The 24,541-nt window shown below is 35.5% G+C and overlaps 1 protein-coding gene across 2 annotated transcripts in view; it reads left to right on the forward strand.

The window, feature by feature from the left end:
- VWF (von Willebrand factor) overlaps positions 1 to 24,541 on the forward strand; it is a 198,937-nt gene that overhangs the window by 133,332 nt on the left and 41,064 nt on the right. For both annotated transcript variants that reach the window (XM_023504571.2, XM_031938302.1), the window contains 9 exons: positions 382 to 525; positions 2,693 to 2,857; positions 3,536 to 3,579; positions 4,066 to 4,243; positions 12,774 to 12,994; positions 15,124 to 15,316; positions 15,511 to 15,852; positions 17,536 to 17,735; positions 23,521 to 23,623. In XM_023504571.2, coding sequence (XP_023360339.1) covers positions 382 to 525; positions 2,693 to 2,857; positions 3,536 to 3,579; positions 4,066 to 4,243; positions 12,774 to 12,994; positions 15,124 to 15,316; positions 15,511 to 15,852; positions 17,536 to 17,735; positions 23,521 to 23,623 — 1,590 coding nt within the window. The remainder of the gene's footprint in view (positions 1 to 381; positions 526 to 2,692; positions 2,858 to 3,535; positions 3,580 to 4,065; positions 4,244 to 12,773; positions 12,995 to 15,123; positions 15,317 to 15,510; positions 15,853 to 17,535; positions 17,736 to 23,520; positions 23,624 to 24,541) is intronic.

Genomic DNA, 24,541 nt, shown 5'->3' on the forward strand with positions numbered 1-24,541 from the left:
ACTAAATAATTTATGAACAGAATTAAAATTTAATTGAATTTGTATCAGCCATTCAGGGACTGAGGAGTATTTATGAAGGGGGAAGAAATAAGATGTGGAGCTTGGAAAGAAGAGGGAAAATGATGGGGTCATCTAGATATTTCCATTTGCAGAGTAGGCTGCTGGACCTAAAATGCACATAAATTATTGGCATAAATTTTTAAAATCCACAGGATCAGTTTCTGGTATGTAGCAGGTACTTAATCAAAACTGGTTGATTAATTGGTTGAAACAAGTGCAGAAGTCATTATTTCTCATCCTCGGTACAAAAGTATTAGGACTATGACATTTGTAATATTGCTACTAATATTGACTGTATGAGGTCTGCTTTTTTGTTCTCAGGGAATGCATTGAATTTTGCTGTCAGATATGTCACATCAGAAGTCCATGGTGCAAGGCCAGATGCTTCCAAGGTGATAATCATCTTGGTAACAGCTATTGCTGTGGATTCTGTGAATTTAGCAGCTGATGCAGCCAGAGTCAGCCGTAAGTGTTCCTCTTTTGTTCTCTTCCCTCTAGGAAAGGTGGTATTTTTTTTTTCAGTTTCTAATATAATCTTGAGCCATTTAAATTCCCTTAAAGCAAGACTAAGATATTCCTTTGATGGATTTTTGATCTGATTGGTGTAGGGTCTTTTTTCAAGGACGCTATCTATCCATACTTTCTTATTCTGTGTGATATCATTGGTCCTTCTGTAAATCTGCCACAGGAGCCTGTCCAACATGCTAGGGTTTATAGATCTCTTGGTAAATGGATACCACCAATGATTATGAAGGTTTTATTTTCAAAACACATGCATATATAATTTTCAGCATTCACTCTTTCAAAAAGAGTGTTCCAAACTTTTTTCTCCCTTCCTTTCCGCCATCCTCTCCCCTAGAAGAAAAGTAATCCAATAAATGTTAAAAATGTGCAATTCTTCTATAGATATTTCTATTGGAATATTCAGACTCAACCAGTGTTATACTTTGTTTCCATTCAGTGACTGACCAACATTCTTTTTTGATGACTTCTGTATCCAACAACTTTCATTTGTGTTTTTTCTCCTGGATCATTCTTCATGGTTAAGACTCCATTGCTCTTTGAGGAGACCCTCCAACTTTAACTCTTTAGGAACTGTGGTATTCTATGACTCATAGATTTACAATATTGGAAGAATAATATTGGTCAAAAAGATGGGTCTTTGTTTAAAAAAAAAAACTTGTCATTATTAAAAGCACTTTGCCATTTCTCAAGGGAACTGAGTTTGCACTCTTTCTCCCATTCCATTCTGGATCCAGTCCATTGTCCACATAAGATGCACACACACAGTACACACATACATGTGTATTTATGAATACATGCATTCCCATATATGTCAATATCTAGGTTATGTGTCTATTCAAGAGAGATCTATATCAAACTATGTACATACATGTACAAAGCATGCATATGTGTATATGCACAGGTACAATATGTATCAAACTATTTTTTATGGGTTATCTATGTAAGTGCAAACCTTAATCTGGGCAGTCAGCATTATTTATCCTCCATTTGGGTTTTGCTGAACTCTATAGTGAGAATGAAAATCATTTCAGGTTTTGAAATGTGCCAGTTTATTTTAGAGTTCAAGACTGATATTCTATCCTGAGTGTCAGAGGATGTTATTAGATCCTGGAAATTGCCAACAATTAGATCTGGTTGAGTGTGTTATTCAGTGTACATAAAAATAGTTTTAGTCATTTTTCAGTCATATTTGACTTTTCATGGACCCATTTGGGGTTTTCTTGGGAAAGATACTGGAGTGGTTTGTCATTTCCTTCTCTAGCTTATTTTAGAGATGATTAAAACTGAGGCAATGGATTACACAAGTAGTACATTTCAGAGGGTAGATCTGAACTGAGGAAAATGAGTCTCCCTGACTCCAGGCTCAGTGCTCTATGCATATGCTAACTAACTGCTCCAAAAATATGTATTTGTGCCTCCCATATGTCCATGTATGTCTGTTCATTCTCATTCCATTAGTAACTTGAGTATGTAGTTCATGTCTTTTAGGCCATACTAGGGAAATCCCTCTGGTTCCTATTTATATCTGGTGGACATCAGAGTAATATTTTTTCAACTGTCTCCCTTTTTTTTTTTAAGGCCATTCTTTGTTCCTTATTACTGTGTGTTATCAATAACCAATACGATTAATTTACTGGACTATTTGATTTGATAGAATTGATAAAAGTATTCAAGTATTTCTGTCACATGTATTCTTGTTAGAAAGTCCTACTTGATTCCAGGTTTTCTAAGTTTGAGACAAGCGTTTTTCCTATTTTATTGTGCAATCATTCAGATAGGAAATGCTGAAAAATACATCTGAAATTCAGTTAACTTCCCATCTCAAAGAGCCAGAAGGTTACAATTGGGAGAGCAGAACTAATCCAAAGCTCACATCCAGTACTTGTACCTTCATAGGAATTGTTACAATTAATAAATTGTAGAATGAAGATTTTTCTATTCCACCCTTGAGAAATAAAAGAAGTGTGTCTATAGAAAATAGATTAAAAACAAACAATCTTTCCCCCCACCCAAATAGTCCTTTTGGGACTCCACTATCTAAAGCAAATTGTTTTCTAACTTTTCTCATCTCCCTTCATTATATATTTTTTCTTCTTGCTCACTATAGGAGTGTCAGTATACCCCATTGCAATTGGCCACCAATATGATAAATCCCAGATAAGGGCTTTGGCAGGATCAGTTTCTTCCTCCAACATCATGGAACTCCAGCGGATTGAAGATCTCACTACTATGATCACCTTGGACAACACATTTATGTATAAACTATGCTATGGTAAGTCCATCTTGACACTTCCGGCATCATAAAGACTATAGAAGTTAGAGTTGGACAGGATATAAGAAATTTTTGAGTCTACCTCCAACATCTTACTGGAAACTGATATCCAGAGAAGTTAAAAGATCATAGCTAGAAGGGACCCTGGAGGTCACTGAGATCTATTTCCTCAGATCATAGATGAGGAAGTTAGAGCTTAGAGAAATTTCACAAGGTCATACAACAAACAGGTCATGGTTATTAATTACTGCCTTATGCTACTCCCCAAGAATCAGATAATAGGTCCATTTAAGAGATTGGAGGGTAATGGTGGGGTTACCAATGGATGTTTACATTCTGGTCCCTTGTAACTCATGGTTTTACTCAGTTGGGTCCAGTTCAGGTAACTGAAAATGATGAAACAAGTGTTTTTAATAGGGGTTCTGTGACCTTGGTTTTAATTTTTTATTGTTGGTTATAAAACAATTTTACAAATAAGCTAAAAAATATATTTCTATATAGTTGGTTTCCTTTTAAAATCCTCTGTAGTTGATTTTATTTGTTTTAAAGCATTATTCTTAGAAGGGTTTACTAGACTGTCAAAGGAATTCATATTTAAAAGAAAAGGTTAAGAACATTCTCCATATAGTGAATTATTATATGGTGGTGGGTTGTGATCTTACATTGTTTTTGTTTCAGGTTTCTCCAAAGTCTGTTTGGATGAAGATGGGAATAAAAAGAGAGTAAGTGCTTTCTGGTTGACTTTGAAGGATATATTGTGATTTTGTATTAAGAGACATTATTTGTACTGGGAAGCTTTTCAAATAACTCTTAACTCAAATCTTTGTCTTATTCTTTCTCACCAATGTTTGTTCCTTGTATCCATGATTCTGTGACTTGGCTCCTATTTCTCTCTTACTTTCCCAGGTATCACTTCCTAAGTTTGTATGGTCTTCAGAGATCCACCAAATCCTAGGGGAGGGTGCCTGTGGCTGAGACATTTTTGTGCATTTAGGGGACCAGGAAACTGCCTTGGAGAAAATAAGCCAGTCAGATCTTGGGGATAGTTTTGTCTCATTTTAGGGAAAGATAATGTTGAAGGATTAGGGCAGGAAGAGGAGACTGAACTTTGCTTGTGGGTTTTGGGAAAAGACTGGTAAATAGCAGTTCTATTAAAACAATCCTTACTTTATGCTTTTGTCTGAATATGGTTCTCTTTTTCCACACAGCCTGGGGATAGGTGGATGTTGGCTGATAAGTGCCATACTGTAACCTGTCTATCAGATGGTCAGACCATGATGGAGAGTCATCGGGTCAATTGTGAAAATGGACCCAAACCCACATGTCCTAACAGCCAGCCTGCTGTGAAGGTAGAGGAGACCTGTGGTTGTCGATGGACCTGCCCCTGTGAGTCTATTCTTTATGATTTTTCATCTACTTCTGGTCATCTAAAAAGGTGACTTATTTATTTGCTTACTTATTGTTTTATTTATTTATTCCTTTTTAAATTTAAATTTTACTTTTTGGATTTTTCAATAATAGCTTTTTATTTTCAAAATACATGGAAAGATAGTTTTCAACTTTCGCCCTCGTGAAACCTTGTGTTCCAAATTTCCCCACATGCCCTCCCCAAGATAGCAAGTAATCCAATATATGTTAAAAATATACAGTTCTTTTATACATATTTCCACATTTATCATGTTACACAAGAAAAATCAAATCAAAAAGGGAAAAAAAGAGAAAGAGAAAAAAAGCAAGCAAACAACAACAAAAAAAGTGAAGATACTTTGTGATCCACATTCAGTCCCTACAGTCCTCTCTCTGGATGCAGATGACTCTCCATCACAAGTCTATTGAATTGGAATGGCCATTTTATTTTATTTTTATTTATTATTTTTTTTTATTTAATAGCTTTTTATTTACAGGTTATATGCATGGGTAACTTTACAGCATTAACAATTGCCAAACCTCTTGTTCCAATTTTTCACCTCTTACCCCCCCACCCCCTCCCCTAGATGGCAGGATGACCAGTAGATATCAAATACATTAAAATATAAATTAGATGCACAATAAGTATACATGACCAAAATGTTATTTTGCTGTACAAAAAGAATCAGACTTTGAAATATTGTACAATTAGCTTGTGAAGGAAATCAAAAATGCAGGTGGGCATAAATATAGGGATTGGGAATTCAATATAATGGTTTTTAGTCATCTCCCAGAGTTCTTTCTCTGAGGGTAGCTGGTTCAGTTCATTACTGCTCCATTGGGGAATGGCCATTTTAAAAACAATTTTACAAATAAGCTAAAAAAATCTATTGCTAGTCCAGAATAATGTTCTTTTCCTCACCTACATTCATCAATGCTATCATTCCACCATGAATATTCACCTACACTAGTTTTGAAGGGTTTGTTTATGGCAAGACTCACTGAGGGCTCTTATCCCCTCTTTTCCTTTGGAAAGACATGGTTTGATATAAAGGAAAGAGTAGTAGTGAGCTTGGAGTTTAGAGACCTGGGTTTGATCTCAGCTATGCCATAATATGACTATGGGTAAGTCATTTCAGATGTTTAGGTCTCAGTTTCTTCAGCTGTAAAATCAAAGAATTGGACCCGAACTCTAAATACTTTCCTTGAAGTTTTTAATCCTTTGATCTGACTCAATATTACAGCTCTATGGCCCCTTTCCAGCTTATGTCCAAAGGAGGTGAGGGAAAAGCCAATATAGAGTGTGGTTGTTGTCAATGTAGCCTCACTGTGCCTCATCCAGAAGACCCTGGGGTTGAGGATGCAGTACTGGATGCTGCTTGACCAGGAAAATGCCTATAGGCCTATAGGCCTAAGGGATACTACATAGTTAGATTAATACTGGGAAGAGAATGAACTGGAGAGAGAGAGAAGAGAAAATAGCTCACAAGGAAGGAAACATCCCCATCCCCACCCCCTGCTTTGGAATTTCCTTTTACTTTACCTCTAAGTCATAGAATCCCTGTATTCCTTCAAGATGCAAAATGAGCACACCTTCTACTTGAAACCATTGCTGATTCCCCTCAACTCACTACTGCTAGCATCTTTCTTTCCAAACTACTTTGTATTGAACTAGTTTGTATGTGTACTTTTTATATTTTCTGTATAGATATGCACACACGTACATATACATATTTATACATATAGATATGAGATTGATATATATATATATATATATATATATTCTGATAGGGGACATTATATATATAAAATGTCCCCTATCAGAATATAAGCTTCTTCAAAATAGGGAATTTAATTTTTGTAGTTATATCTATAACACCTAACATAGTCCCTGGCAGATAATAGGAACTTAATAAATGCTTATAGATAGACAAATAGAGAAATAGATTACTGGATCAAGACATTTTTTTGGGTAAACCAAGGGCAAAACATCATGAGCTAATTTGGAAGGCTCCCTTATTTCACTGATAAAGGTTTTTTTGGGAGTTTGGGAAATCAGTTGGAGTTGGAAAGTGACATAATTTTATATTCTAGAAATGGAAAGACCTTTGAAAATCCTGCCTTGTAAAGGCCTGGATACTAGTGTTACTACAAACTGCTGTGTTTCTTTCATACTTCTTCAAAATTCACATATCCTTCATTGAATAATAAATTTTTCATGAACCCCCTAGGTCTGCATTCATATCTCAGGCCCTTGAAGGGGTTTGGATTGTGTCTAGGGTCACAAAATCATTGATCTATTACCTGAAGTATTGGAGTGTAAGCTACATTATGAAGGAAGATAAATCAGCAGCGTCCAGTTTTGCTGAGTACAATAATGAAATAGATGGAATGAGATCAGCAGATCAGTACATTTGCTTACCCAAGAAGGAGGTAGGGGATGGGGGCCTCCAGCAAGTGGAGAGAGGAAGGAGAGTGTAATGTGAGAGTAAATCCTTGGGAATTTAGATTATTTAGATGAATTTACTATAGAATATGCAACAAATTTTTGTTGTTGTTCAGTCATTTCAGAGATGTCCCGATTTTTGTGATTCCCTTTGGGGTTTTCTTGGCAAAGATAATGGAGTAGTCTGCCATTTCCTTCTCTAGCTCATTTTAGAGATGAGGAAACTGAGGCAGAGTGAAGTGATTCATCCAGGAGCTGGATATGAATTCGTGAAGATGATCCTGTTATAGGAGATTATAAAAACAAAATTTTGTCCCCATATTGGGGGACATTCATTGAGCAAAACTCAAGATCTGGGGGCAGAGTAAAATCATTGCTTTCTTATTCCCCTCATGTTCCTTTGCTCATTCTCCCCAATCTTCTTCCTCCATTTGTCTTGTAACCTCAAGGTTACAACCTTTATCTGGGACAAATTGTAGGTGAGGAAATCATGAAACTGGTTTGTGTGTGTGTGTGTGTGTGTGTGTGTGTGCACGTGTGTGTGTATATGTGTGTGTCCCTTTTCAGAATCCCTCTAAATTGAGCCCTCATTCCTTCAAAGAATATATATGTATATACATATATATATATATATGTATGTGGTGTAAATTTGAGGGCACTTCCTATTTGTTTTCTTAAGTTTGGATATTAGTTAGAAGCCTAGACCCCTGTAAAAGCAGTGGAAAGGGGATATGAACTCTCAGTACTAAAACATGTCCTAAGATCAGAGAAAAGGAGGTCAGAGGCATAATGATTTTTAATTTTTTAAAAAAAATTATTCCCCCCAAATACATGCTAAGATAGTTTTCAACATTCACCTTTGCAAAATCATGTGCTCCATTTTTTTTTTCCTCCTTTCCTCCTCCCCTCTCCTCCAGACTGCAAGGAATCCATTTTATGTTAAAGATGTGCAATTCTTCTAAACATATTTCCATTTTCACTATGCAATGAAAAAATAATCAGATCAAAAGGGAAAAAAACATGAGAAAGAAAACAAACAAACACCATCACCAAAAAAAGTGAAAATACTATGCTTTGATCCACATTCAGTCTCCATAGTTCTTTCTCTGGATTCAAATGGCTCTTTTTTGCATCATAAAAGTCAATTGTAACTGAGGCATGATGATTAGGACAGAGCAGAGGGGAGGGTTAGGGTTAGACGGTGGAAAATATTTTCACTCAGATGCATACACAAACACTAACAAAAAGTGGAATGGGCAGAAATGATGGATTTTCCCTCATTAACAACTTTTCAAGCAAAGTCTATATTTGACTTATCAGATAGGTTATAAGGAAGATTTTCATTCAGGGATGGATTGAATTGGATGGTCTCCAAGATCCCTGACAATTCTTAGGATTCTATCATCCTATAGCTACAATATTTCTATGGTAGTAATTTGAATATTTTGCTTAAGAACACTGGATTTGGAGTCAGAAGACCTAACTTCAAATCCTGACATTAACTTCAGAATTATACTGACAAGAAAAAGTTTGGCAAGTTGGAAGACAAATTTTATACCAAGGAATATTAGTCAGAATCACAGCGGACTTCTCAAAAAAGACAATGAATGATTAGAGAAATTATAATATGACATGAAATTAATAAGCAAAGACCATGAATCTAGAATTATCTACCCAGGAAAATGGGGTAATCTCTCTCCCAAGGAAATTGTCAAAGAAATTTGACAGAGCAGAAATGCTAACATGAAGTTATTACTAAGTCATTACTAAGAATTCTCCAAGTGTCTATTTTTTGACATTGGAAGGCTTTTTGAATAGCCATATATGCAAGATGTGGGGAAGTCACTGGGAGAGAAAGAGAAGAAGGAAGATTTCTCTCGTTTCTGGACATGCTGGTCCTCCATGTCTCTCTTGCTAACCCAGCATGGAATTAGGAGGATTGCTAATTTAGTATTGCTTTAAAATTAGTCAAAAGAAAATGATCAAATGATTAATAGTGGTAATTCAGTTAAAAAATACTTGGGAATAATGAAAAAGCTAAGTTGAAGGATACAACAGAGATAAGAAACAATGTAAGATATCCTAAAAGATAACCTCAAATAGATAAATGACAGATTTAAGAAATTTAAATGAAACAACACTAGTAATACAATTAAAAAACAGATAAAAGAAGAATTTTTAGGAATTTAACAAATTATGGGAAATTTGAAGCTACATTTTGAAGATGGTAAAAATATTTGGAGAAAATGATGAAAAAAAATTACTATTAAGGAGACCATAATAGAAAACCTGAAAAAAACAAACAGGAGTAAACAACAATGTGTTTCCTATAAGTGAAAAACAAAATTGCAGACAATATAAAAGCTGCCTTAGGAAATAAATGCTAAGAGAGCTGGAAAATATGCAGCATATTTTCAAAATGCAGGTCAAAATGCAGTACTCCTAGGGTTATTGACATCCAAGGGGAAAAAATGGAACATGAGCATGGTATTTCAGGGAAAAAAATTAATTTTCTAAAATTATGAAAAGCAAGTGACATATAAATATATATATAATTACATACATAAATACATGTATTTATATATACATATATAGAGACAGAAAGAAAGAAATGAAGATAATCTATATCACAAATTTCTAATAAAGAAGCTGGTGAATGACTGGAGTAAAATTCCTAGTTAGAGAATCAATCTTCAAAATCACTTGCATTTTATATACTAGTATAAAAATGAAGGGAAAAAAACCTGATTGATACATACTATTTATAATGACAAACAAATGAGGGAGTTTGACAGTCCTAGTGTCAGAAAGACCTGAGTTCAAATATGCCCTCAGACACTGGGCAAGTCATTTAATCTCTGTTTATCTTAATGCACTGGAGAAGGAAATGGCAATGCTCAATCATTTTAATTATGTCTGACTTTTTGTGACCCCCATTTGGTTTTCTTAGCAGTGATACTGAAGTCATTTGCCATCACTTTCTCTAGCTCATTTTATAGATGAGGATCTGAGGGCAAACAGAGTTAAATGACTTGTCCAAAATCACACAAATACTGAGTGTCTGGAGTCAGATTTGAACTCAGGCTTGGTGCTCTATCACCTACCTGCCCTCCATTATCTTTGCCAAAAAACCCCATGAAAAGTATTGGCATGCTGTGGTCCACAGAATCATGTAGAGTCAGACATGATTAAATGATTAAACAGCAACAACAAAATTCAAAATATGGGTATTAGTTCATTAAGATCACATAAGGACAATTTCGAAATGATCTTTGACAAAAATAAAGGAAGAACCGAAGAACATGTGGACTTCTCCTTATGGTTTGGACAAGCAAAAATAGTAAATATATGTTCATTTTCTAATATTTTGCAAATTAATTTATAGGCTTGCTATAATAGCAGACTGAATACTAATAGGTTACCCCTAGAATTAAAATCATACTTCAGTAATGCCTTAGTGGATTTATAACCTCATCAATGTGACTACCTCCCTTCCCCCAGTCATACATATCATTGTGCTATAGTGACATAAAAAAAAATAAAACAAGTTAAAACTATGGAGTGTTAGAAAAATTTAGAAAGGGATAAAGACAAAGCAAATATATCTTGTTAATTTTTTAAAGATTTATTTGATTAAATAGGTAGTATTAAAGTATTTTCCCTTCTATATTAGTTAAGATGTTTGTTAATGATTCAAATTTGGGTTTTGGTTATAGTTTTTTCCAGGTTCGGCTTGATTATTTGTCAATTGGTATTTGTGGTGTATATTGGATATTTAATACTTGTGTATAATCAAATGGTTCTGCATTCTCATTGACTTGAGGGTTCCCTCCAGTGATGCAGAAGTCATCTTGTATCTAACCCTCCTATGCAGTTCTTGTCCATTTTCTCTCATAAATTCACCATGGGGTCCATCCAATGTGACAGAGGCCCCTCTCACTTTGTCTTGATAATAGCAAAGTTACCAGTAGAGTTAACTGTTTATCTACTGGTGTCCTTCACCCTTGCCATGTAACCAGCATGTGTTTGTCTTCTGTTATACTTTTCCTTGACAAAAATCTTTTGCTCTTTTTCTTTTTTGAAGTTCCTCATTGGTTATCTTATGGCAGCTAACTAGTACAGTGAATAGACCTGGAGTCAGAAAGACTTCTCTTCCTGAATTCAAACTTAGTCTCAATCACTTACTAGCTGTGTGACCTTGGACATACATTCTCTTATTCCTCATTGATCTTTGTTCTGTCTCAGATATATACATTGTAAGCTCTGGGCAAGCTCTGTAGATTTTTCAGTCAAATGTATGTCATAATCTTTGCAATAGAGTTTAAAATTAATTAATTAACATTAATAAATTCTATTATCAAACATTAATTTTTCAAAAGCCTGTGTTCTAATCTGCATTTAGTTAATAATATCCTATAAAAGTGATATTGTATGGGAAGTGATGTTACTGTGTTGGGGATGCTATTATCCTATGTGGTTTTTTTTTTTTTTTCTGAAAATTTTCATTTGAGAGTGTGGACATGGTATTTGTGATTTAAGTAAAAACCTGAGCTTTTTCTTTTTTGAGTGATTTATGGTTACACTTGCTTCAGTGTAAGAATTTTCACAGAATCATTTTTCTCTAGCTTCATGATAATTAAAACTCGCAAATGGTATTTTAATTGGAATTTTTAGAATTTATTGATTATTGTAAATGGAGGTGAAGGAAAGAGTGCTGAGACTTAACTATTTATTTTGGCTCCAGAAACATGCCTTGTTACAAGATCTCTTAAGGTATTAAGTCAAAATTACTACTGGTACTATGAGTCATCTGGCAGCCAATATACTACATTTGTCTTTTGTTGAACTCTCCTCAGAATGAGCTCATGCTTACTTATAATGTCAATGATCCATGATACCTCTGGAACCTGATTTTGCTTCTTAAGCCAAGGCATCCCTGTAGAGTGAATTGTTCACTTTGTACATTTTAATTTGGAGGGGGTAGGTAATGAAATGTATGTCTCTTTAGCAATGTACTCTGCTTTCAAACTGGCTTCAAAAAGTCTTGAAAGGTCATTAAAACCCTTTAATTGGGCTTAGAATGCCATTAATTAACTGTGAGACTTTATCTGTATTGAGCCTCAGCTTCTTTTTTTCCCCCAATAATACTTTATTTTTCCAAATACATGCAAAGATAGTTTTCAACATTCACTTCTGCAAAACAAATTCTTCTCCCTCCTTCTGCTCCTCCCTTTTCTAAGACAACAATAGGTTAAACATATGCAATTTTTCTAAATTTGTCATGCTGCACAAGAAAAATCAGATCAAAAGGGGAAAAAAACACATGAAATTTAAAAAAGACAAATGAATAAACAACAATAACAAAAAAGTGAAAATACTGTGATCTACATTCAGTCTCCATCTGGAGATGGATGGCATTTTCCATCCCAAGGCTATTGGAATTTCGACCTCAGTTTCTTAATGTAGAAGTTGGAATAAATGATCTGTGACATTCTATTTATCTGTGTTTCATGCTGCAGGAACATGAGTGATTTGATAATATACTCCTTAGGGTTACCTTAGAATTTAGGTCACCAAATTTAGAATTGATAGAGATTTTTAGAAATCAAATAGTCCAATCTGTGGGCAAGTAGGTGATGCAGTGATTTCAAAACCAGCTTCAGACACTTACTAGCTGTGTAACCCTAGACAAGTCATTTAACACTGTGTGCCTCAGTTTCCTCATCTGTAAAAATGAACTGGAGAAGGAAATGACCAGCCACTCCAGTATCTTTGCCAAGAAAACCTCAAACAGGATCATGAAGAATTGAATATACCTTAAAAACCACTGAACAAAAACAGTCCAACCTACAATCTATGGTTGAATAAAGTGATATTCAGAGACTAAATAATTTACTCAAGGTCACATATGCAGTAATTAGCAGAACCAATACCCCAATAGAAGTCCTCTGACTCCAAGTAAAACTTACCCTTCTTCTCATACCAGGATAATAATAATTCTGTTATTCAATCTTCAATAATTCTGTTAATCTCATGGTCTTTCTTCTTTCTCATTCTGCCTAGGCGTATGCATGGGAAGCTCAACCCGGCACATTGTGACTTTTGATGGCCAGGACTTCAAGCTGACTGGCACCTGTTCCTATGTTCTGTTTGATAGCAAAGAGCAAGATCTGGAGATCAACCTTCAAAATGGGGCCTGTAACCCTGGGATGAAGCCCACCTGTATGAAGTCCATTGAAGTTAAACACAGGGGCCTCTCTGTCCATCTCCACAGTGACATGGAGGTGAGGGATGAAAGGGGACCTTTGGATCAGGACAGAAATGGAGGCTCTGGACCTAACCCAATGGGTTGTGCTGACAAGGTGTTCTTCAGGGTGATTTCCTATCCTACATGCTTGACAAAATAGTTTTCTCTTGTGCTTTATTTCTCCCCTTTACAGATAAGATATTTATTTATTTATATTATTATTATAGCTTTTTATTTACAAGATATATGCATGGGTAATTTTTCAGCATTGACTCTTGCAAAACCTTCTGTTCCAACTTTTCCCCTCCTTCCCTCCACCCCCTCCCCCAGATGGCAGGTAGATCAATACATGTTAATTATGTTAAAGTATATGTTAAATACAATATATGTATACATATCCATACAGTTATTTTGCTGCACAAGAAAAATTGGACTTAGAAATAAGATAAAATTAACTTGAGAAGGAAATAAAAAATGCAAGTGGACAAAAACAGAGGGATGGGAAATGCTATAATGTGGTTCACACTCATTTCCCAGAGTTCTTTCACTGGGTATAGCTGGTTCTCTTCATTATTGAACAAATGGAACTGATTTGATTCATCTCATTGTTGAGGAGAACAGCAAAGATATTTAATGAACTGATATAACATGAAATGAAGTAACAGTGTGGCCCCCAATAAACCTGGGGTACAGTTGCCCACAAGTACCTACAATATCACTGAGAAGCATGGGAACACGTAGAATAAACTATTGTTATTGTTTATTCAAAATATTCATCCCTTAGGGGATAGTTGTTTCTTCTCTGTCCATCTTATCATGACCCCATTTAGCATTTTCTTGGCAAAGATACAGAAATGATTTGCCAGTTCTTTCTTCAGCTCATTTTACAGATGAGAAAACTGAGACAAACAGGTTAAGTGACTTGTCTAGGGTCATAACATTAGTAAGTGGCTAAGGCCAGATTTGAACTCAGGAAGATGAGTCTAACTCCAGCATTTTGCACTATGGTGCTACACAGCTAGTAAATTAATAAAGTGAAAAATATGTGAGGAACATGTGGCTAATACAACTCATACTTCTAGCCCTGCTGAATCCCAATGTCTTTTCTCTTCTCAGGCTGTTCTTATGTTATTCTCCCTCTAGCTTCCATCAGTGTTTCTTGGGTTGAACTATTTTATTTCTTATTGTGTCCAAATAGATGTATGGAGTGTGAGAACTAGAATCAGGAAGATCTGACTTCAAATCTTGTCTCAGACACTTTACTAGCTGAGTGACCCAGGGCAAGTCAATCAATTAATCAATCCATATTTATTAAGCATCTATTATGTGCCAGATCACTTAACAGTCTGATTGCCTTGATTTCTTCATCAATGAAATATAGTAATAACACCTAATTCGAAAGTTTATTGTAAGGATTAAATGGAATAAACATATGTAAAATGCTTTTCATATCTTAAAGCACCATAGAAATGCTAGTTATTATCATTATTATTAAGAAAGCAATATTTTTCATGCAAGATGGCTTTGAGGCCTTTTCCTAGGGTACAACATACTTCAGGAAAATTTCTAGGAATGGAGTAAAAAGTTCTGGGGCCTGATACCCCTGAAAATTCTCTGTGGGTACCAAGAATGGCAAGATTTTCCTCCCAACTTTCTTTGAGGGAGCTTGTCCCTACTCTTGAAAATAAAGCACAAGGGTGGAAAACCCCTGGTTTACATTTACACTCAGTATTCCAAGCCATTTCCTTTCAGGTAGAATGCTTCTTCTTTTCTTTTCCAAATATTTTTAAAGTCTTGTTGTCCTATCAGTTGTTGTTGGTAAATAGGACTTTAAGTTAAGTGCAATGAGGACAAAAGACCTTGTTCCTTTGTAGCATCAAGCTCTGACAGGATCCTCACTGGTTGACACATCTTAGAAAGGTAGCATTATTTAATGGAAAGCACATTGAATTTGGAATTGAGAACCTATGTTCAAGTCGCAGTTCTTTCCCCTCACTTTGCAAACATACAGCAAGTCATATCACCTTTCTGATCTTCACTATTCTCATCCATTAAATAGAGATAAAAAAACCTGAATTACCTGGTCAGAAGAGTTGAGAAGAAAGTACTTTGTGAACCTGAAAACACTCCATCAATGGCATTGTTTTCTCTTTCTTATCTGAGCAGGTGACTGTGAATGGCAGATTGGTTTCAGTTCCCTATGTGGATGAAAATATGGAAGTCAACACCTATGGTGCCATCATGCATGAGATCAGGTTCTTACACTTGAACCACCTCTTTACGTTCACACCCCAGAACAACGAATTTCAGCTGCAACTCAGTCCCAAGACCTTTGCCTCTAAAACCTATGGACTCTGTGGTGAGAAACTTGGCTTATTTGTTGTTTTAATCCATGACCTTTTAATTTATGAATTTCATCTATCTGTTTTCTGAGAATTCTAGGTCCTTACACACCTGGAGACAGTAGGATGATCTATTGAGTGTAAAGGAGACGGATCAGCAGCTGAGTCTATGGGGAAGCTGGTACAATCCTTTTTCATTCTTCCTCTTTAGGGATTTGTGATGAGAATGGGGCTAATGACTTTATGCTGAAGGATGGCACAGTTACCACAGACCACAACCAGCTCATCCAGGAGTGGACAATCCAGCAACCCGGTATCACATGTGAACCCGTCGCAGAGGAACAGTGTCTGGACTCAAGTGGCAGCCATTGCCAAATCCTCATGTCCTCCGTGTTTGCCGAGTGCCATCAAGTTCTTGCTCCAGCCACATTTTATGCCATTTGTCAGCAAAACAGCTGTCAGAAAGACCAAGTGTGTGAAGTGATTTCTTCTTATGTCCACCTCTGCCAGACACATGGCGTTTGCATCAACTGGAGGACAACAGATTTCTGTCGTAAGTCCATCTCTCATGGACCAACTTGGGGAAATCACTTAATCTTTATATACCTCAATTTCCACATATTTTATGCTGAGAATAACTTGCTTTGAATAAACTCACTGTATGTTTAATAATAATACATATTTATATAGTAATAAAATTAATTTATATAATATATAATAATAAAATTTTATATATTTATATAATATAACAGTTTTTATATAATAATAAAATTATAATTTCTTTAGTGCTTGCTATGGAGCCAGCCACTGTATTAAGCTCTTTACAATTATTATCTCATTTGATCCTCACAAATGAAATTCCTAGAAAATCAATTATTGGTGGGATAGGTTCTATTAGACTATTCCCCTCCATTTTGTATGGGTTCTTTACTTCCAGGGGTTGTGTTTGCCTAAGAAGTTCTGCATTCTGGATTTGCTGACTTTGTGTAAATTCTTTAATCAATCTGTTTCTCAGGTTCCTGTTTTATCAAAGTTAATCATAATTCTAGTCAACGAGTCATCTTGTCATTTTGAGGAACATAAGATGAAAAATAGGAAAACATCTTTGAGGAGAGTTTTAGAAAATGCACATGGCTAACTCAGGAGACTTAGATTCTAGGTCTGGCTCCATTAACTAGCTACATGACCTTGGGAAAACTAGTTTATTTCTCTAGATTTCAATTTCCTTGTCTGTAAAATAATGAGCTTAAACTAGATCAGTGTTTCCCATTCTGAACCATCAATCTCTGATCTTCTGTATAGTAAGAAAAGCTACCATGATACTAGAGGATTTCTGTAAAATTGCTGCTAATCCTTTTAAAAAATGTGAAATTATGAATTTTAAAAATATATATGGCACAGAATTTCTTATTATGAAAATGGCATTTTAAAAAAATTTGCTTCAAAATTTGCTTCCTTTTATTATTGGAATTCTACATATCTAGCCTGATGGAGCATCATTTGCAGATTTTTATCAATGTATTTTAAGCCCAAAATTATTCTGTGCTTAAATTAGTTGGAAATCAATGGACTAGATGACCTTTAAGGTTCCTTCTAGATGTCTAGTTGTCTTTGATTCTATATTAATGTCAATAGTATCAATCTACTGGCACATTCAGAATACAAATACTGATTTCGGGGTGATTTGGTAGTATTTCCTTAGTATTTAGTATATTTATGTCTTGAGTATTTACTGTGTAGGAAGAGAAACCTTTGATATTAACGCCATTTTCAACCTTCTCTGGAAATTAATTTCCAAAACGTGATTTTGTCAGGAGAGTTGAACATGTGACCCCATGGGGAAACTGGACAACTTGTGCTCCTTCTAGGCCTGATCTTTGAAACTAAAGATTCCTTGTCTTATGTGAATTATAGAATACTAAATACATTCATGTTCAACATAAGTAAAACGTTTTCTTAAGAAAAATACGTGTGCCATTGAGATTATCTGTCATTTTGTATTTTCCATCTATTTTTACATACTACCTATGTGCTTTAAGGCAAGTACTTTTCTAAGTCTCAGTTTCTTCATCTGTAATATGGGGACAAATAATACTGATATTACAGTGAGGAAAATGCTTCATAAATCCCAAAGTGCTATATGAACACAACTTACTATTATTAATAAGAGAATTATTATTATTGATATTTCATGCAAATAATTAAGTTGAGAATTCTAATGCCTATTTTTCTGCAGCAATGACATGTCCACCCTCCATGGTGTATCATCACTGCCAGAAGGTTTGCCCCCAGAATTGTGATGGTAACTCAAGCACATGTGTGGACCATCCTTCGGAAGGCTGCTTCTGTCCCCCTGAGCAGGTGATGCTAGAAGGGAAGTGTGTCCCCAAGGAAATCTGTACCCAGTGCATCAGTGAAGATGGGGTCCATCATGAGGTGAGAGCTTATGGTCTTGATTTAACTTTCTCGTCTGTCTGGACTCAGTAGGAAGAGTCTCATGTAGTTGATTGGTGTTTCTTATCTCTGACAGCCTTAAATCTCTCCTCATCACCCCTTATCTCCCCTCAAGAGAGAATGAGGATGAAAGCAGTACCGCAAAACTGAGCAAGTGTGCCAATTTAAAATAATATGGATGTCAGCAAACTATGGGATTGTGATCTTGAATTTGATAGATCCTTAAAGGAAGGGTTAATGAACTCTTGGAAAGAAAGCAGTACTTAGAGTCAGCATAACTATGTTGAAAATTGGTCTTGTCAAACTAATCTAATTTTCTTTTTGAACTAGACTGCTATACTAAGGGATTTCTATCAAAATAGTTTGCCTAAGATTTTTAGCAAATAATTAGACAAAGTCTCCCCTGCTATCCATATGGACAAAATGGAAATTTTGTACTTAGATTGATTTAGAACTGTTTAAATGATTAGATTTAAAGAAAAGTCACTAATGGATGAGTGTCAACTCCAAAAGAGTTCTCTTAGTGGAAGGGCTCAGGGATCTGTGCTTGACCCTCTGCTATTTAACAGTTTTATTAATGATTCATATGAAGGTAAAGACGGCATGTCTGTCAGACAGATGACAAAAAAAACTGGGAAGAGAGTTAATATAATAGATAATAGCATCAGATTTTTAAAAATGATGACTGGATAAAGCACTGGACTAAATATAATAATGTAAAGTTTTATACATAAGTATGATGTCTGTATGTTGGTTCAGAGGAGGGATGGTGCTAGACTATACTTTGTCTGAAAAAGAGTGAGAGATTTTAGTGGATTTCAGACCCAATATGATTTAACACAATGCGATAAGAAAGTCAACAAAGCTGATGCAATCAGAGACCATATTAAGAGAGTTAAAACTTCCAGGACTGATGAATAATTCACCACTATCAGATTGCATCTTGAGTCCTATGTTCAGTACTGAGCATTTCATATTAAGAAGAGAATTGATGAACTGGAGAATATTTGCAGGAGGATGATTAATTGATGATCTTAAATATAATAATTTATTTAATAAGATAAAAAAGATACCCTAGATTCTAATCTATTAAATCAAAAGTATTAAAAACAAATTATTTCACACTATATATATATATAAACACTCTCCCATTGATTTCTTCAGTATCTATGGTGAAAAATAGAATCTTGGAAAGAAAGGATATTAACATGAGGTCAGCTTTGAATGGGGATAGTGGTTTTCTATCCATTATGGTAAGAATTTTGAAGAAAAACAAGGAGAGAAGGGAGAGGTGGTAGTCATTATGTTTTTATCTTATCTTGTCATATCTTGCAAAGATAATTCTGGGAAAACTGTATATACCCATTATATGTTCAACTTTCTTAGCACTCTCTTGTCATTTACTTGAAACCTAACTTTTGATTCCATCATTTGACTGAAACTACCTACTCCCACTGCAAGATTACAAATATTATATTGCTAAATCTGGTGGACTTTTCTCAGGTCTCTCCCTTCTTGATGGTTTTTTTTACATTGTCCCACTCCTCTACCTTCTTTTGGTGATCCTTCTAGTTATTATTACTTTCTCCCTTCTTATATCATTTTGTATGCATTTCCCTGTATACATGTTGTATCACCCCAGAAGAATGTAAGCTCCCTGAAGGCAGGAACTATTTTTAATTCATTTTCATTTTATCTTTCTATTTCCAGCACCTGGTCCAGTGCTTTGCACGAGTGCTTATTAACTACTTGTTGAATTGAGTTTTGAATATATTAGCTGTTTTTCTAAGCTAATCTGAAAAATTGCCAAGCATGCCATTTTTAAAGCATTGATAGAAATGTTAAACAGCTGTGGCACCCAGGGACAAATCCTTAGAGTGCTTTACTAATGACCTCATTAATTCCTATTCTTTGATTCTGGTTACTCATATATTTCAAAATCTAGAATAGTAAAGAGCCTCAAGATCATCCCTAGGAAGATTGATTCAATAACTGTTGATAATTAGCTTGGAGAAGATTTTTCAAAATGTGATAACTGGAATATGGAAGAGAAATTAGACTGCTTTGCTTAGGAGATCAGAACTAAGAATGATGGTTGAAAACTGCAAAAAAGGGCAAATTTTGACTTAAAGCAAAGAAAAACTTTCTCATAATTAAAACCTTCTGAAGGTGGAATGGGGGAGGTTGTGCAAATCTTTCCCTCTTCCCTTTTCTTCCCCCTCCTCACCTCCTCACCTATTATGTGAGGTTTTCAGATAAAGACAGGCTGCCTACATATTTTTCTAATTGTTGGTTGGCATAGATGCTGTGAGAGCCTTTTCAAACTTTGAAATCCTATCATTCAACTTGAACTAATGTTTCTTTTTCCATAAAATGGAAATGATAGAATTGGCCCCATTTTTCATACTGATAACATAATTTCCTATTTCTTTAGGCTTACTGATTTAATTTTTCTTTCAGAGTTAGGTTTTAAAAGGTTTATTACATATTTATGTATGTATAAATGTGTGTACATTTATACATGTGTATGTATATATATATATTATTATTATTATTATTAGTCTATCAACTATCAATTACCTATCTAATCTATCCTCTATCTATAAATGATCTGTCTTCTATCATCTGTCTATTTATCTTTCTACCTTGCATCTATTCCCACACAATGTGAGCTCCTTGAGAAATGAGATGATCATTTTGGGGATATTTATATTCCCAGCATCGAGGATAGAGTAGGCACTTAAATGTTTGTTGCTTGATCCTGGGAACTTGAGATCAGGGCTTTTTCCCTTCCTAAGCAAGGGACTCTTTTGTGATTGGTGTATGAGTGCCATCTGCTGGTCCATTTGAGGGATGGAAGGTGTCAGTCTGACAAGGCTTTACCCCAAGATAGAACTTTGGAGAATTTGTTCAGAGGGTATTTCAGAACACATGTATTCCATCTTATCTCATGGTAAGAGCTATTTAATTTAGTCTAAAAAGAAAGACATTTACCTTCACTTTTAAAAACCCATAGGAAAGGAGGTCTGAGGAAGTCTGAGGGATTCATTAATTTTTTTTTTTTTTTAATCCCATTATCTTTACCTTTCCTAATTTATATGCTTTCAATTTCCCCCCTCCCCAAATCCTTTAGCTTGTTTTCTTCTTACAGCTGAGGTAGATTTCAGAGATGGGAAGGAGAGAGGGTAAAAACAGGACTCAGGAAGTGGCCAGAGCTTCTCTATTTTGGAAATCTAGCCTTTTGTGGCCAGGCTACCAGAATCACCCAGCACATTGGGAGCTTGTTAGTCCTTTTAGAAATTTATTGTTCTCCCTTGGTTGGAAAAATACTAGTGTAGAGAAGGTAATTTTTGATTCCTCTTTCTCACTCCTCAGTCTACATTCAGTCTGTCACTGTCTACATTCAGTCATCAAATCCTGTTGGTTTTTCATAATTCTATTTCTATTCTTTCTATTCCCGTTGGTGCCCCACTCTAGTCCAGGCTCTCATTATCTCATGCCTGGATTACTACAATAGCTCTTTAACTGTTTTTTTCTTATCTTGCCTCTTCCTCTTATAATTTAAGTGGTAAATTGCTGTCAGATCAATCTTATAGCACCATTTTTATTAGATTATTTCCTTGCTCAAAGCATTTTCATGGCTTCCCATTATGTAGGATAAAGTTAAAAGTTTTTTGACTTGACATTCAGGTTACAAGTCAACCCCAAATGGCTTTTATAACCTTAGTGAGTATATATTAATTGCTTACTAACAGATATTGTGCTAAGTACTGGGGCTGCAAGATAAAAATTAAACAGTTCCTGTTTTGAGGAGTTTACATTCTAATATGAGATACAGTAAATATATATGTAGGCAAGATACATTCAGAGTAGATGAAATATCATTTAGGGAGAAGACATTAATGTTAGGATGAGGGGGAAATAGTGCATTCAGGAACATCCTTCTGAAGAAGAGGTCAATAGAAAGATTAGAGGTATTCTTAGAGTGTGTGTTTGTGAGAGAGAGACACAGAGAGAGAGAGACAGAGACAGAGACAGAGAGACAGAGAGAAAGTCAGAAACGGAGACAGAGACAGAGAGACACCCAGAGGAAATAGGAGGAAGACAGAGATAGGGAGAGAAAGGGAGTACAACATTCTAGGCATGCAATAGTGAATACAAAGGTTTAGAAACTAGAAATGGAATATTGTATCCAGGAGTATGCTGGAGCCAATTAATACAGGATTGGGAGAGTCAATTGTTAGATTTTCAGTGTGAGTATTTATGCCTCAGAAATTGTCAAACAGAACATTAAAGGGCTTCATTTATTGTTTTGTTGATTGTCAAGTCTTAAGAAAATGATGGAGAAAATGTTAATGAAAATGAAAATTAAAAGTCTGTCATGTTTTCAGAGGACTGGTCATTAAACATTTACTAGCACACAAACCCCTGATTGTATGTGAGGAAATGCAAGTAAAACATTACTGGATGATAGATTGGATTATAGTCTGGATTGCAGAATATGTGGATAGAGAACGATGGGACTATGGAGTAAAATAGGAAGGATCCTGATTGTAATGAGTTAAATTGCCAAAGAAAGGTGTTTGATTTAATTCTAAAGATAATAGGAAGTCACTGGCAGTTCCTTTTTTTTTTTTTTTTGAGTGTGGATGTGTGGGTGTCAGGGTCAGACCTGCACTTTAGGGAATTCATTTTGGTATCAGTGTAGAGCATAGGGGAGATGATGAGGCGGTAAGGTTGACTAGTAGGTTATTACAGCCCAGCCTTTGGTTCTTGTGTTATTGCTGTTCTTTCTCCCTGTTTGTTTCAGCCTTCCTCTTTATCCAATCAAATCATTTTGTAAAAACTGTTTTTTCCCTTTAGTTTTTATGCCAGCCATTTCCCCTTTAGATCGCCTTTCCCCCTTCTTTGGAACAAAAAGAAAATATTTAAGCAAAGCCAGATATCTCCAGGTCCTCCCTCCTTATTGAGGGTAGGAAGGTATGTCTCTTTACCTGTTCATGAGGAGCAAAATTATTCATTACAGTTCATCAGAGGTCATCTGCTACTTGGTATTTTAGTCAGTAAGTCACATCAGCAAGCATTTATTAAACATTTACTTTGTACCAATCTTCAAGCCAACCTCTGGGAATGGAAATACAAGCAGGAACAAGATAGCCCCCATTTTCCATGTGCTTACCTCTAATGGGGGAAGACAACACATTGAGGGGAGATAGAGTTAGCAAGTGAGGAATGGGGGATGAAGGGACAAGCATATTGGTCAGACAGTGGCTTGGTGGTCTGGTTCCAGGCAAGAAAAAACAAAAGGTCACTTATCAAAGGCCAGGGCCTAGGGATAAAAGTCCTAATTGAAGGGAGGAAGATCAGAGTGTAGGAAACTTGATTTGGAGTCTCCTGGAAAATGAACAGGAGATATAGATTCGAATACTATTGCTAGTGCTTTCAAATTTTGTATGTATAGACAATTGACTCAATCTTTCTGAGTCTCAGTCTTCTTATCTATAAAATAGGAATAATAGTGATGGTATGACATCCCACAAGGTTATAATGAGGAAATTACCTTGCAAATTTTAAAGTGATATATATGAGGGGCAAGCTCTTGTGAAAAATTATTAAAGAGGTTAAGAGGGGGTGATCACTTCCATTTACTAAAAGGGAAATGGAGTCACAGGAGGGATGAATTGATTTACTTATAATCCCTCAGATTAGACAGAATAGTGTCCTGCTTGATTTCATATGACTTCACTGCTTCTCACTTTTCATACAGTATCTGGAAACATGGGTGCCTTTTGGCCAGCCCTGTCAGATCTGCATATGTCTCAACAACCGGAAGATCAACTGTACCTCACAGCCTTGCCATACAGCCAAATGTAAGTCTGCTTGTCCACTACTTTTTTATAACACCATAGACCATGGCACTATGGTATGCTCTAAGGGGACTAGACTTAGGGGTCACAAGATGCAGTCCTGAGTCTACCATTGGCTTTGTGACATTGGGAAACCTTTCTGAGCCTCATCTCCCCCTTGTATTCCAATTTTTTTTCCCTTCCTACCTTACCTCCTCCCTTTAACAAGCAATCTGATGTCAGTTAAAGATGGGCAATTCCTCTAAACATAATTTCCATATTCATCCATATTCATCACCATGTAAGAAAAATCAGATCAAAAGGGAAAAAAACATAAGAAAGAAAAAAAATCAAACAAACAATAACAAAAAATACTATGCTTTGATTCCCATTAAGTCTCCATAATTGTCTCTCTGGATGAAGATGGCATTTTCCATACCAAGTTTATTGGAATTGCCTTGAATCATCACACTGTTGAAAAAAGACAAGTCCATCAAAGTTGATCATCACATAATCTTGTTACTGTGTACAAAGTTCTCTAGGTTTGGGTTCACTTCACTTAGCATCAGTTCATGTAAGTACTTCTAGGCTTTTCTGCGATCAGACTGCTCATCATTTATTATAGGACAATAATGTCCTATAACATTTGTGTACCATAATTTATTTATGAGATTCATTTTTAAAAATAGGATCATCAAACTTGGCTCTACCTCTCTCACAAGGCTTTTGTGAGGAAAGTGCTTTGTAAATCTTAAAGGGCTATATAAATGTAAACCCTTCTTACTGAGCAGATATCTTCAAGAGACTTCTAATTCCTTACCCAAGTTGCAGAATATTTACTTTGTGTATGCATATGTGTATTATATGCATATGTGTATTTCCATGCCCATTTCAACCAGTAGAACACAAATTCCTTGAAACTAAGGACTGTTTTACTGTTTC

The sequence above is a fragment of the Sarcophilus harrisii genome, chromosome 5 (genome assembly GCF_902635505.1).
Source record: "Sarcophilus harrisii chromosome 5, mSarHar1.11, whole genome shotgun sequence".
Taxonomy (NCBI): Eukaryota; Metazoa; Chordata; class Mammalia; order Dasyuromorphia; family Dasyuridae; genus Sarcophilus; species Sarcophilus harrisii.